Genomic DNA, 15820 nt, shown 5'->3' on the forward strand with positions numbered 1-15820 from the left:
CTGGTCTACAGAGTGAGCTCCAGGACAGCCAGGGCTACACAGAGAAACCCCAACTCAAAACAAAACAACAACAAAAAAAAAAAAAAAAAAAAAAACACCAGCAACAACAAAGAGGCCTGGCAATGAACCGGTGCTTCATAGCTAAGTGAGGCACTTAGTGTGCAAGCACAAGGACCCAAGTTCGATCCTCAGAAGCCACTTAAATAGTCCCATACCATGGTGCACTTGTAATCCTGTCATTGAGGGAGGTGGAGACAGGCAGATCTCTAGGGGCCCACTAGCCAGCCTAGCCTAGGGTGCCAGGTCAAGTGAGAGACCTTGTCTCAAAAATACGACGTGGACAAGAGCGTGAAAGTTAAACTCTGACCTCCACATGCCCACTGGGTGGTGGGGGTGGCACTGGCATCTGCCTTCCTGCACGTGAAGTCCCTTGGTTCCTGTGACTAGAAAGCCCAGTCCTTACAGGTTTGCTAAAGGTTCCCAACATGGCAGCCTTCCTTGGGTACCCTCACTACCTAAAGTCCTATGGTGTTCAGCGAGGGTGGAAGAATCTATTTTTGTGTTCATTTCCAATATCTCAGGGTGAATTTAGGAAAACTCTCCAGAACATGTTTCCTTCTGATTAATAATAGAGTCCTTGCTAATAAACTGAGGGCTGCACCCAGACCTGGTGAAACCTCCACTAATTAGTTCTGGGACACACAAATCCCCCAATGTGTACCCTCCCTACCACCCTGCCCCTTGGAGACAGGGAAGTACATGTCCCAATTTCGCATGAAGGCAGGGCCCCAGTTCTCTCTTAAAGATCCCACATGGTCCAGCTTCTTACACTCCTATTATGGGGATTAAATTTCAGTGGGCATTCCCAAGAAGATGCTAAACCTCTGCAAAGCTCCACGCAGCAGCACGGGCCGGGACCGAGACCCTCCATAGCACCCTCTCTTCCCCATCTTGCACCCCTAACTCTGCCCCACATGGAGTATCCTCTTGAAGCCTTTCGGGGTGAATTCATTTTTGCAGCGCTTTTCACACTAGCTAAGGCAGCCACTTGGGCTCCTCCCAACCTGGTTCCTTCCAACGCTCCTGCGAGCTGTCGCCCTCACTGACCCTAGAGAGCTGTCACTAGCTCCCATCACTAACTGGAGCCTGAGCAGAGAGAATGATGCAAGTAGCAGTGACAGTAGCTCCAAATTTTTTTTTTAAATTTTGGATATTCTTTAAAATTTTATGATTATTAGCAAATGACATGAATATTTAGGAGTGGCAATTTGACACACGTCTACATATGTGATGCTCAAGTCAGGGTAATTCACATTTCGGTTGCCTCAACTCTGGGGAACCTTCAAACTCTTCACTTCTGACTTTTTTTTTTTTTTTGACAAAGCTGGACATTCTCAATCCACTGTTTCCTGGATGCTGGGGACCATACAAAGGGAGCTCGGCGGAGTTGGACAGGTCCTCTGGGTGACCCTACTCATGGGGCCTTGTCTTTCTTAAATGCATTTTTGTTTTCTCATTGTTTACTCATTTGGGGTTTTTTAGTGTGCTTGTCTATATGTGTGCATGTGTATCGTGCACACCGTGCCTGCGAGGCCAGAAGGCAGCAGATACCCTGGAAGAGGAAGTACAGGTGGATGTGAGCTGCTATAGAGGTGCTAGGGAACTAGATCTTCCATAGGAGCAGTAAGTGCTCTTACCTGCGGAGCTATCTGTACAGCCCCTCATGTATATATTTATTCATTTATTTAGAGAGAAGGGTCTCAGCATGTAGACCTATGATTCTCAACCTGTGGGTCGGGACCCCTTGGGGGGGGACCAAAGGCCCTTTCACAGAGGTCATCTAAGAGCATCCAAAACCACAGATATTTACACTACAATTTATAACAGTAACAACATTATACATATGAAATAGCAATGAAATAATTTTATGATTGGTGGTCACCACAACACAAGGAACTGTTATTAAAGGGTCGCAGCATTAGGAAGGTTGAGAACCACTGGTGCAGACCAAACTGACTTTGACTTTGACCCTTTTGCCTCAGCCTCCTCAATCCTAGAATTACAGGCAAGCATACCTTTCTTTTAAATTATTTTTTTTAAGATTTATTTATTTATTATGTACAACTTTCTGCCTCCATGTATACCCACAACACCAGAGGAGGGCACCAGATCTCATTACAGATGTCTGTGAACCACCATGTGGTTGCTGGGAATTGAACTCAGGACCTCTGGAAGAGCAGACAGTGCTCTTAACCACTGAGCCATCTCTCCAGCCCTCTTTTAAATTATTTAAGTCCTGTCCTCTCTTCTTAGTCAAGGGGAAGCCCAAACCCTCACAACTAGGCCCAGCCTTCCATTCTCTCTACTCCAATTAAAGAGATAAGCAGCATTGAGAAGCAGAGAAAGGGGGTCCAGGAGCTGGAGAGAGATCAATAGGCAAGAGCACTGGCTGCCCTTGCAAAGGGGTCAGTGCCCAGCACTCACATGGGGGTTCACAACCAGTTCTAGGGGCTCCAATGCCCTCTCCTGACTTCTGTGGGTACCAGGTACACCCTGAGTATACACACATACACATAGGCACACCCTCATACACACAAAATAAAAATAAACCTTGAGAGGGGGAGGGAGGGAGAGAGAGAGAGAGAGAGAGAGAGAGAGAGAGAGATTGGTCTATTCAAATGGCCAGATGAGGAAGAGGAACAGAAAGAGGTCCAGTGACAGCCGCCCCACCCCTGCACATCCTTATTCCAGGTTCTGAGGTGAGTATTCGATTTAAATACAAAGCAAGAGGCATGCATAACTAAGCAGTCCTGGCCAGGTGTGGTCATGCCCATCACTAACAAGGCAGCGTCTGGCTCCAGCTTCTCTTGCAAGGTAGTCGGACAGGTTTTCACAACTGTGTGAAATCCCTTCGTGGGAGACAAGTTCCCACTCTGGCTGACTAGATGGCAGCCTTTTCCTTCTTCCAACACGAATTCCTGGAGATATGCTAATTCTCAGCAGGCCATTGTTTGAGTACACAGATAGCTGAAGGCCTAAGCGGCTTCCTTTAGATTATCCCCCAGGACAATTACACTGGATTAGAGTGCTTAAATCCTGGGTCTCAGCCTCAGTACAGTATCTATGTATGCGTCTATGTTATATATGTGCATATATAAGACATATACATGACCTTATATTAGCAATAAGCGGTCTCGCTGGACCTCACATACATCAGTTCTTTTTACTGTTTGGCGATCAACTAGAAAGGCAATGCCACGATGCATTTCATTAAGTAAATAAAGGTTGAGAACCACTTCGCTATCCAAACACTAAAGGTAACCATAGAAATGACAGCCAGGAGACAGCACCAGACAGAAGAAGCAGGGAGAACTGGGAAGAGGGGAGGGGCTGCATTTCCCAGGTGGCTGAACCTGTAATGTGTGTAGCAGGAAGCCAGACAGCTTTCGTCTACCACATTGGAAGCCGAGGAAGCTGCTGCGAGCAGAGATAAATGACAGTGTTGACGCACGGAGAGAAGCAAAAATTAACTCTAGGAATGCACAGCCAAGGTGCCCAAGATCAGCTCTTGGTTTCCGTGAGATGCCCCACGGCCCTGTCACAAGCGACGGTCAGAATGAGGATGTGGTCATTTCTGTGCCTCCTGCTGATCACCGTGAAGCTACTATGGCAGTCCCTCAGATCTTCAGAGCGGGTTGACTGTCCTAGAGAATGCCCAAGTCTTTGCTCAAACCCCCTTTGTGAAAAGAAACATTGTTTGCACAGAACCTACACATATTCCTTATGCACCTGAATCTCATCCAGATGTAAGCACCGTTTAAACTGGGGGATAATGACAAGAAACGGTTTGTGTGTTCGGTACAGATTCAGTTTCTTTTTATGGATAATTTCCACTTGTAATTTATTGATCTGAGAGTGTGGGATCTGTAGACCTTGAATGCTGACTGTGCTGAGTTTGTAAAAAACAAAATGAAAGAAAAGCTCAGCTTAGAGACCTTCCCTTTGGGGAAGGGAGGAAGGGAAGGAGGGAGGAAAGAAGAGAGGAAGGGAGGGAGGGAGGAAGGGAAGAAAACTTGAAAATGTTGTTTTCTGAATCTGGCAGAAAATAATAATAATAAAAAAAACATTTCAAAAGCGCCATGGGGCTTGGTAGAGTACCCACCTGTCATGTACAAAGACCTGTGTTCTATCCCCAGCACTGCATAAAAACTAGGCATGGTAGCGCATGTCTGCAATCTAGTACAGGAGATAGAGACAAATCTCAGAAGGTCAAAGTCATTTGCAGCTACATTGTGAGTTCAAGTCCCACCTGGGATGCACATGATGAGCTCTCAAAAAGAGCTGTTTTTAATTGAAAAATAAGAACCATTCACTCTAGGCATGGATGATGATGACTGACACCTGTAATCCCTGTACCCAGGAGGCTGAAGCAAGGGGACTGCCCCAAATTCAAGGTCAGCCTGCACTATAAGGTGAGACGCTATCTCAACACATACCCCTCCCCACAAAAAAAAAAGCATCACATATATAAGCCAACTAGAGAGTTGATCACATGTGACAAAAAGAAATGAATATTTGTTGAGCCCATACATATAACTGAATGGGGACAACAGGCCAGGTCGTGACATAATCCTCCTCATTTTAAATGTCTCACGTGGTAGTGTCGTTTGCTCCGTCTCACTGGGGAGACTAACGGAGGCTCAAGAGCGATGGATACTGGGCGGGGCTGATGAGAAGGCTCAGCAGGTGAAATTCCTTACGGACTTGGATCCTTAGAACTCAGGTGGAAGGGAAAGAACTGGTCCCAACAGTTGTCCTCTGGCCGCCACACGACTGTCGTGACGCATGGGCACCCACACACAATAATAATTTCCAAAGGGCTGGTGAGATGGTTCCGTGCATTACTTACTGCGCAAGCCTAGAAACCTGGATTCGATCCCCAGAGCCCACGCGACAAGTAGAAAGGGAGACCAACTCAAAGTTGTCCTCAGACCTGCACATACACGCTATAAAAACAATATTTTTTAAATTTTTAGTAATCATTTTGAAGACAACTACCTCCCCAAAAATCACACAGGAATGGCCCACCAACCGTGTCTACAACTAGTTACTTTAACCATACACGACCTGTTAAGTGGCAAGGCGCCTTCCTAGGTCACAGCTAGCAAACGTGTCACTAGCAAACTTTGCTTGCATATTAAACACGCCTTTTCATTTCCTCTTTCATGCCATTCTCCCAGGTCAGGCATCAAAATGCTCAACTTCTTCATTTGCTTTCTCCTTCCATGATACACTGCAGAATCATCCATCTCCAAAGTCCAACACATCCAGCAAATGATCACTCAAGTGCACCTAATACTGGTTAGATGCAATGAGCCTGGTCACGCCTGGGTTTTCCTAACCATAAACAGAGTAATTTCTCTCATTTACATAATACCCAAGGGCTTCCTCAATTCTGCACCAAACTGATAGACCGAAAATCATTTCCTGCTGTGCACAGGGGCAGGAACCCAGAGAATACAATCACTTCTTTTTTTTTCCTCCCAGTGTTAAGATAGGAAGAGATCCAAAAGAAACTCCAGGGAAGAACTGGAAATTCAGGGGCTGCTAGAATTTCAGAACAGCTCCCCCCGAGTCCAAGTCCACCCTTGCCATTATCTGCAGCCCGAATGATCACTGGTGTGGCAACAATGGCCTGAGACCATCAGTTCTCACCTCTCTCCCCCCAGTCCTCCTCAGTGCTAAGGTCTCCACTGCTCCAGGTCCTTACTGCCAAATGCCAAACAAGTTGGGGCAAGATTCAGGCGCAGAAGATCAGAGCTCAAGGAAAGCCTGCATCTTTACTCGCCACCATGGGGAAGCCTTCCATTCCTGTGGGTCTTCACAGCCACCTCCAACCGTGAGGACAGAAAGCATGGCAGCAAGTGTCCTTGCATGCCACACAAGGGAGCAGGTATTTCTGGCACAGTCCTGCGTGATTACTCAGGGAGGGAGGCCCCCTTCAGTTCCCCAAGGCCGAGAGCTTTAGCAACTCCAGTGTCTAGCCGGTCCAGTATTGCAACCATGAGCTAGGCAGAAATGGTTCATCTGTTACCACCCAGGAATCTATATTGTGAAGGGCTCCCCAGGTAACACCAGTGAACAGTAAAGTTAGAAGGGGAAAGAATACCACACAGGGCACAAAAAATTCTGTTGATAGGTGTCGTCTGTTCCTAACCTGTGACTCCTGAGGTCACATGTCCACACAATGAAAAGTGTCCGCATTCACTGGTCATTTAACAGGCATTTGCAGCCTGTGTGCGAGATGGCTGGGTATGTGGCGCTGTCTAGAGGGTAAAGAGTTATACAGGGAGCAAGACAGACAAAAGCCCAGCCCTCAAAGAGCCGCCTTCCAGCAGAGGGACAAAGAGCAGTTAAGACGACACCCGTGAGGCTCCCCAGCTGTGAGAATGTCACCAAGAACAGCAAAGAGACAGCAGGGACAGAGATGAACCCAGAGGTGGAAGGGGAGGCTCGAAAAGTCACTCCCTCAAAATATAGATCTGTAGAGAGTTAGCCATTCACAGGCAGGGGAGTGAGCCATCTAGACAATCTTCAGAGCCAGTACAACGATCCAGAGAGTCAGATAAGTGACTGGGGAATTCCAGGAACATAACAGAGGCCTTAGTACTGGCGGGTGGTGCATCCAGGATGAGCCCCACTTACTTAAGAAGTAAGAGGCAGAGAGGAGGCAGGGCAACTTGAATCCAACTACCTCCTCAGTATGAGTGTTAGCCCGACATCCAAGAGAACCACGGGCATACCCTTTGTGGGTGTGATTACGTCCAGACTCCTACACATTCGCCTCTCCCATGGTACAGAGAATCCCCTGGGCCTACGCGGGCAGCCAGAGAGCTTGCCGCATTACCTAAGGGAAAAGGACTGCTGCAGGGGGACAATGTTTTGACAGGCTCGGACTGACCCAGAGCTAGCTAGAAGGTGGTAATGGCCTATGGTACTGGCCCGAGCTAGTAGTCTGTCTGGACTGAACAGTGTAAGCCAAACTATACTATACTCCAGAGATGTGTAAGTCCAGGGCCTTGTTGGGAGCAGCTCAGGAGACTGACAAAATGCAGAATGTCAGATGCCGGCTCATCTGGCAATATCTGTGTCACATGAAATGAGACTATGCCCCCCTGGCCGGCTCTCAGCTTGTGCATTTATGCTACAACTACACTAGCGTATACAAAATGGCAGTGCCTCACAATGACTCATTCCACGCTTGTGTAAGACAGGAAACAACCTAAATGTTGAATAACAGGGAACGGGTCAAATACGCTTCCATTTCACCCCTACCATGAAATCCTATATAGCCCAAAACATGACAAGGATGGATTCACATTCTAAATATATGTATGTGTATGTATACATGTGTGTATAACATAAATATATTACATACACAGACATATGTATTCAGTTACCCCTATCTCCGGGTATTGGTTCCAGAATCCCCATGGGTACACAAAGACTCCTGGATGCTCAAGTCCCTCAGTACAGCCTAGTATTTGTGTGTAACCTACGTGTATGCTCCCTGCTTTGGCCCTCTCTAGATTGCCTAGAATAGCTATTAGGGTAGAAAGACAGTGTGTACTGGTCTTGCTAGGTTGTTCAGGGGGCGATGGCGAGACAAGCATTTGTAGTTGTTCTGTGCAGGTACAATTTCTTTTGGTTTTTGAGTATTTTTGATTGCTGGTTGGTTGAATTCACATATGAGCTAATAATGTCATGATAGCAAGCAGGTTTCCAGTAGCACCAATGAGACTTTACCAGTCATCCAAAAGGGGACATGAAAACTCTTAAAACTTTGTTGTTGTTGTTGTTGTTTTTGTTTTGTTGTTGTTTCAAGACAGGGTTTCTCTGTAGGTTCAGAGCCAGTCCTGGAACTCACTCTGTAGACCAGGTCTCAAACTCACCTGTCTCTGCCTCCTGAGTGCTGGGATTAAAGGCATATGCCACCACCGCCCATCCAATATGAAAATTCTTACATATATATATTTACTACTGTAGCCAGAAAATCTTGACTAGAAGACATTGAAAGAAGTAGTAAGGTTGATTGCCTCAGAATGGGGTGCACTTACTCTAATGTAGTATGTACATTTATAGTGTTTGAAATTTATACCATGTAAATATATAACCTATTCAAACTAACTGAACACAATTTGGGTTTTAAACAAACACATTCAAATTGGTTATAGAAAGCGCAAGGGTTCCTGGTACTGAGAGCTTAGAAGGGTACACAGGGGAAGGGGTGGGATCGAGAAGCAGAAGCACAACACTCAGGAGGTGCCAACAGATGATCGGTTTTCAAGACTGCACAACTCTTAGTCCAGCTACAGGGACAATAGAGAGCCTGGCGGAAGCTCGAGCAGATGAATGAACCAAGAGTCTCTCCAAGAAATCCCCACTGGTAGCTTAACTGTGACTGGTGGAGTTCTAGTGTGTGTGTGGGATGAGTTCTAAGATATTAGGGTAAAACCTGATAAAGCAAAGCAATAGCAGAGGAGCAACCAGCCAGTCCTCTCTCCATACTTCCCAGATCAAAAAGGACTGGAACTCCTTTTCAAGCTCCTCCCTACTTTTTCCTGTGCCTCTCTATCATATCCTGGGTCCTCCAAAATCTCTATGGTCAATTCTTGTCAACTAGTCACTGGCTCTGCCCTGCTGATCCAAATTTAACTTTATTAACACAGGCTCAGAGTGTCACAGTGTGATCAAATATCCCTAACCGTGTGTGTGTGTGTGTGTGTGTGTGTGTGTGTGTGTGTGTACTCAGGCTACAGTGCATATATGACAGTCAGAGTGAGGGCATTATCATGAAATCAGCTCTCCCACTCCATCTGCTTTTGGGTTCTAAGGATCACACTGAGGTCTCCAGACTTACATGGCAAGCCATCACTCCCAATGAGCCATCTCGATGGCCCAAGCTCACCAGATTCTGAATGCCTTGCAGGACATAAGCCTCAAGTCTCATCAGGGACTTGATGGCCAGTCTCATCAGAGACCGGTTCTTATTTGTCATGCCATCGAGCTAAGGCTTTTCCTAAAAGCACTGACAGTGGAGCAGTATCTATGGCTCTGTATGATAACTTAAAGCACTGTGAAGGTGACCCAGCAGGGGTGAGCCAGGACCGTCTGAAAAGTTCAGAAACTAGTTGAGAACCTTGATGTCTATTAGTGGGCTGCAACTTGGCCAAAAAAAAAAAAAAAAAAAAAAAAAAAAAAAAAAAAAAAAAAGGGTAACAAAGACAGAAAGATTCAGGAGACAGCAGGGGACAGAATGTGTGGAACCGATTCCAGCGGTGGGGTAGAAAGCAACACAGGACCTCCCCAGCAATCTGTGACAGGAGGAACTGTAGTAATGGAGTAGGCTCTGGAGAGGCTGGCTGGTGGGAACAGCTATCTAGGAATATGGCCATGGGTAGCTGGGACTCAGCTCTCTGAATCAGGGTGGCCTCATTTGTAAAATCAGTCAGATGTCTTCCTTAGAGACCCGTTTCATCACAGTGAAATGTTTTATACACTGCAAACTACCACCCAGGCCGGCCCACAAGAAGTTCTCCGTTATAGACAGCCCTGAATGGTGTACAAACTGTGTGTGGCAGAAAGATCTCTACAGCAGCTTCGCCACTGAGGCAGTGTAACTGGCCTGGACAGGATGAAGCTGCTCTAAAGAGACAGCCCTCGCTTCAGCTATCAGACTATTAAAACAACAAACCCCCAAGAAGCTGGAATTCCCCCTAGGAATCTCATGCTGAGAGAAGAGAAAGCCTAAAACCTGAGTCAGCCAAAGGGGAAACTTCTCAAGGAACGAGGTTGCAGCTTCCCAGTCCACCTGGCAGGAGGGTGGAGCCAAAACAATGGATAGACTAATTTGGGTGTTTTGATTGACTTAGGGAGGACAGGTGGTTGAACCTGGCTTGCTGGGGAAGGGTGTGACACAAAGTCTGGCAGAGGTAGGGCTTTGGAGGAAGTTTCTGGAACTCAAAGGAGAATGTGTGTGATTCCACTAACCTCACTTGTCTGGTGCCCTCTCCTTATCGGGCCAGGACATGGACACACAGGTCTATCACTTTTGCTGGCTGTGGAAAAAGAAGCACAATTCACCGGGACTCGTTGAAGGGCGGCTCATTCGAATTCCAGGTAAACGTTAGTATGTGTAAACCCCCCAAAGACCAAGGCCAGACTGACAACTGTTTGGGGTTTTCCACTTCCTGTGTTGTGTGGTGTACGACCTCCTAACCACGACTGTGAAGCCAGTCAAGAGCAGCCTCCAAGGCACAAGCCAAGGCGCCTCATGGGGCTTCCAGGGAAGTCGGCTAGCGCCTGTGTGGCCACTTCTAAATCCAGCACCACTACATTTTTCATCATCATAGACTACCACGAGCCACGGGAAAACGCGCTCACAAAGGAAAAGAAGAAAGCCTACAGCCCATCACAAAAGCATGAAGCCCTGGCTATCCCCCATCACACAGTAAACTCCGATAATAGCATCTCTGGTGCTTGGTTAAGAAAATGTAACTCACCTCGGTTTTGTCAATAACAAAAACTTATAAAATTATTTTCTCCTTGCTGAGAGTTGAGACAGAATGCCTTGTGCATGCCAGACAGGTGTTCTACCATAATGCAAGGCCCCCAGTTCAGGAGATTTTACTCTTTCTTCACCAATTAAGACTCTAACATCCAAGGGTGAGCAATTAACGCCTGGGACTAGCCAACTGGGGTTGTTTTAGATATGGAAGAGAGCTGTTGATGGACAGGCTTGCTCAAGACATTCCTCTGAGCCCAGCAGAGTCCCAACCTACTTGTAAACACAGCGTCTGGGAATATTCCGGAGGCAAAACACGGAGGTGCCATCGCACGTTTCCAAAGGAAATTGCAGCGTCTGGCCTGTTACCACACAAAGCATCCCTGCCTCTGAAACAGCAACGCCCATCTCCTAAGAATATAAGGAATATTATTCCAAATTGGAGCAGAAGACAACTCTGGGCGGCTCTGCCCAAAGGTTAATTTACTAACCTCTGACACATCTGAGAATGTTCTAATAGACCCGCCCCCTCTCACTTCCACCGTCCTTCCTTGCTTGCTTCCAGAGCCGAAAATGGTCATTCCGGCCAGCTGTCACGTCTCTCGTCTCACACTAAACTCACTTACAGTAGAAACAAATGACCCAAATAGGGTGCCACAGCTGCTGACAACAGGTACCTTGGGGAAAACCCCTGCCACGTGTGCGGTCCTTTATTCAAGGGTTCCTGGCCGCGCGCTCGCCTCTCCCAGGCGCGCACGCACCAACACACCGGAGCACTAACACATACAGCTGGGGACCGAGTTTCCTCTCCCGGAACAGCAACCCATCTTCAGATCTCTGCATCTGATCCACCTGGTTCCTATACCTGGAACCCAAGCCTATTCCAGCCTCCGCACCACACACGTGGGGATACGCTTCCAGGTGGTGCCAGGAGCGAAGCGTGGAGGTGGGGAAGGCCACGGACTGGGAATGGAAAAGCTGGGAGTAACATGCATGGGTTTGGAATCCCTGGGGTGTACGCTTCTGCCATTGGAGAGGGTGCGAAGCAAAGACCCGGGCTAATGAAGAGAGGGCTGGAGGAGGGGTCGCTCACCCAGGGTTTTGACAGCGATTTGCCTGGTTAGCGGCGGCGGCAGGTTGATGCACACCAAATCTACATCCTGATGCAGCAGCACCTCATCGATGCGGCTAGTGTAGAAAGGAACACTCATCTCCTTGGCCAGCTCCTCGGCTTCTTCCTGAGTGCGGCCCCACAGTGCCTTCACCGCGAAGCCCTCATCTTTCAGCAGCGGGATGATGACACGGGCCGTGAGGCTGGTGCCGAACACGCCCACCCCGGGAAGCATGGCTGCTCAGGTCCGTCCGGCTCTGCTTCTGCCGGGATCACCCGCGCGCACGCCTCTCCGGCTAGTCCCGCAGTCCCCGGCTCCTGCAGCCGACCTCGCTGCGCTGCGCCAGTCGCCGAGCCCCGGGCAAGGCGCCCGCGTGCGGCGGTGTGACAGCACACCAAACCGCAGACCCTGTAGGCTCCGGGAGCCTCAGTGCTGTGATCGCTGCAGTGTCCGCCACGCAGGTATCGTGTCCTTCCCAGAGACAGCGTCAGGGACTCCGCCGGGACGCAAGAGGCCCCGAAGTCCCGTGGAGCCCGGGCTCAGGCAGCGGTCCAGCCGATGCGCCGGCCGGCTCCGTGCGCCCCGCCGAGGCCGCCCCATGGCCGGCTCATCCCCGCAGAATCTCTCCCGAGTCGCGCTCCCGCCTCCTAGCTCCCTCTCTGGGCTACGGATCTCCTTTTTCCGCGGTCCTTGGTGCGGAATGAAATAACCCGGAGGCCGACTAAGAATGCAGTTCGTGGCGTGCCAAGCGCCGATTGCGAGCTGCAGCACCGCAGCGGCGGTCACCACCCGGCGCAAGGCTCCTCATTCTGCTGCCATATTCGCTTGCTCGCAGCGCGCTTTGGGCGGCCTCAGCCCCGCTAGGGCTCGGGCTCCGGGATCCCGCGGGCACTAGGGCGGAGTTGGTTACTTTGACTGTCAGCGGCTGGGGTTCCTGCACCGCCCTTGCGGTAGCGCCGAGCACCATTGGCCTACAAGCGTCGTCCCCGCCCCTGTCTCCGCCGCCCGAGGCTCTTGTTGCGCGCAGCGCCGTGTGGTTGGAACCCGGCTTGACTCCTCCCCAGCCCCGCCTGGCTAGCCTGCTGCCCCCGGGTGGCTTCCCTTTCTCTGTGCTCTCCGCCTCCGCCTCCTCCTTGTTATGCTCCAAGCTCCGCCCAAGCAAGCAAATAAATATATCAAAGCGGGACTCGCCCTTAATGGGCTAGGACCGGGTCCCTTGGAAAAGACTGGCTGTCGCCGGGACCCCGGGGAAGCCGGAGAACCCCACGAGGTGTGAGCAGCGTGGATCACTGCCTCCTTTCCCGAGTATTTTTCTGTACGGGCGCTGCGCGGGGGGAAGCTTTCCGGGCACTTAGCCCTAGGGTTATTGGAAACCCATTTCACTGATGAAGAAAATGAGGTCTGGGAAGGTTAAGAGATTTGCTCAAAGTAACACACACAAACAACAGTCCTGGAATCGGAATGCACACACCAGCGTCTCAGCCCTGAATCCCTAGAGTTTTGACTCCTAAGTGTGCCCAGTCCCATCCCAACCAAGCCAATTCTGGCTGCACAAGCTCCACCGGTTTCCCATGTCATGTTTGTGCCTCATGTGGCACCGGCGACCTCACCCAGAACGGGGTCTTTGCACTGCCTGTGGAGTCTGGTTTCCAGAGACGTAGGTACTCACTGCCACTCCAGCCTCCTGCCCTCAGCTTCGGTTCCCAACCACTTATTTTCTTTACTGAATCTGAGGCCCAGAGGATGCTGGGGACCCTCAGACCGAACTGCGTGGTAAATTCTAACAGTGGTGCTGACTGAGTGGGCCTCTTGTCTCCGGCCATATCCTCAGCATTTATCGCACGGCCTAACTAGTCGATACTAGGCGCTCAACTAAATGAATGAATGGATAGTCACCACCTGTCCCTCGGTGCCCACTTAGTGCTGGGAGGGCGGAGTTAGTGCCAAAGGGCAAGGGCACCTGCCCTCTAGCTCAATGTTTCTGGAAAGATCAGGTTACTACTGTCTGTCAAGTTCACCCCTGGCCTTCAGCTCTCTGCTAAAGAGGCACGTGGCCTGCTCCAACAGAAGCGTGGAGAATATGACACTCCATAGCATTCAAAGCAACTTGTAACAAACGGCAGCGAGGCAGGGCTCGTGGAGAGAGCTGTACGCCATAAAAAGCTCATGTGTGGCAATGGGAGGAGGCAGAGCTGACCTCAGGACATTAGTAGAAAGGACAAAGTGCTCCAGGACTGGCAACAGCCTGAGCAGGGTTGAGACAAAAGAGCAAACAAGATCTGCTGAAGACTGGCTGAGAAGCGTTAGGGGAAAAGAAAGGAGGGTGTGCCATCAGCCCTGGCGGAGCAAGAACCATGGCAGGAGCACCTACTGGGCCGATGCTGGCATTGACAGCACACAGTGTTCAACGTCCTGCGTCAGAGGCAGGGAAGCTCACTCACTGTCTGGTGTGTGTGTCTTGAAAGTCAGAGGTGGAAGCTGCTTCTTGGCTCTGCCATTTACAAGCTGTGGAACCAAGGACAAATAACTTTGCTGTGATCCTCTGCAAAGGGGGAACAGGATTAACCATGGAGTACCATGTTACCTGACATTCGTAAAGTCCTAAAAAGAATACTCCCTAGGAAAATGCTCTATGTGATTTATATGCCCTCTATTTTGATATTCATTTCTATTTATTACGACTGCCCTATTTAAAAGTAACTATTAGCCTGTGTATATAACCTGTATGGATTCTGTTATAATTTTTTGTTGTTTGGGGATTTTTGTTCGTTGGTTGGTTTGGTTTTCTTTCATTTTTTTTCATATATATAGGTGTGGGTTTATACCACTTGAGTGCATATGCCCTCGGAGGTCAGAAGAGGGCATTGGAGCCCCTGGAGCTGGAGGTGAAAGGTAATTGTGGGCCACCCTATATGAGTGTCAGGAACAGAACTCAAGTCCTCTGGGAGGACAGCGAGCACTTTTACTTGCTGAGCCATCTTTCCAGTTCCTGGTTTGGTTTTTTTCAAGATAGGGTCTCATGTAGTCCAGCCTGGCATCCAATTTACTCTCTAGGGGAGGATGACCTTGAATGAACTTCTGGTCCTCCTGTCTCCATCTTCCATATTACAGCCTTGTGCATATAAACCTTCTCAGTCCCCTGTTACACCAGCAGTTCCTGGTGTCCACAAAGGAGATAACAGGGTCTTTTGTTGACGTCTTTTAAAAGAAGGCTAGGGCTGGCAAGATGGCCTAGTGGCTAAGGGTGTATGCCACTAAGTCTGATGACTTAACTCCAACCTCTGGAACTTCCATTGTAGATGGAGAAAACTGACCTCCTTGAGTGTGCTATGGCATGTGTGTGCACACATATACACACAATAATTAATAAAATTTATTAATTAAAAAAGAGGTATAGTCAGGCCATGGTATTTAATCCCAACACTCAGGAGGCAGAGGCAGACTGTGAGTTTGAGGCCAGGCTGAGACCAGACTTGTTCCAGGACAGCCAGGGCTATACATAGAAACTGTGCCTCAAAAAAAAAAAAAAAACAATAATAATTAATAAATAAAAATTTAAAATGCTGTATAAAACTATCTCTCAAACTTACTGCCTTCAGGAATTTGGCTGGGTTTGCTAGAAAAATATCAGCATAGCGGGGCTTATTTCCTCATAGAAAGAATGGGTATTGAGGGGGGGTCACTAGGGGTCACCTAAGTATACAGCCATTGCTGCCCTATTGCATATAATTCTACCCTAACTGAATGTAGCCTTGGGGCCTTTGGAGAACATTTAGGTGGGAACCAAAGAGAAGAGGAACCTCTGTCCACACAGTTAGGAGTCACCACCCATGCTGAGCACAGGCTGTCCAATGTGGCTATTTTAAGAATACCCACGCTTCTTCTGGTGACCCCTTGCCTATGTCTCTGCAAGTCGGCCTTATAAACTCATTGGTTCCCACCTTGGCTTGTCACTGGGACAACATCTGGCTACAGACTCTAGCCTAGCATGTTGACCTGCTAGCTGCACACCCGGAAGGCAGAGTTTGCTCTTATCTCGGAGCCTTTACACTAGCTGTTCTCCCCCAAAACACACACACACCACACACACACACACACACACACACACACCACACACACACACACACACACCACACACACACAC

At 48.9% G+C, this 15820-nt stretch overlaps 1 protein-coding gene across 3 annotated transcripts in view; it reads right to left on the reverse strand.

Annotated features, from left to right (window-relative positions):
• Positions 1–14646, reverse strand: part of Gfod1 (glucose-fructose oxidoreductase domain containing 1) — a 97084-nt gene extending 82438 nt beyond the window's left edge. Inside the window, exon 1 of one of the 3 annotated variants that reach the window (XM_005355092.2) lies at positions 11658–14646. In XM_005355092.2, coding sequence (XP_005355149.1) covers positions 11658–11910 — 253 coding nt within the window. In that variant the 5' untranslated portion in view covers positions 11911–14646. Of the gene's footprint in view, positions 1–10050; positions 10226–11241; positions 11458–11657 lie in introns of those variants that run through there. The other 2 variants (XM_026782992.1, XM_026782991.1) reach the window with 2 other exon arrangements.
• Positions 14647–15820: the final 1174 nt, after the last annotated feature.

Source organism: Microtus ochrogaster, chromosome 16, assembly GCF_000317375.1.
Source record: "Microtus ochrogaster isolate Prairie Vole_2 chromosome 16, MicOch1.0, whole genome shotgun sequence".
Lineage (NCBI taxonomy): Eukaryota > Metazoa > Chordata > Mammalia > Rodentia > Cricetidae > Microtus > Microtus ochrogaster.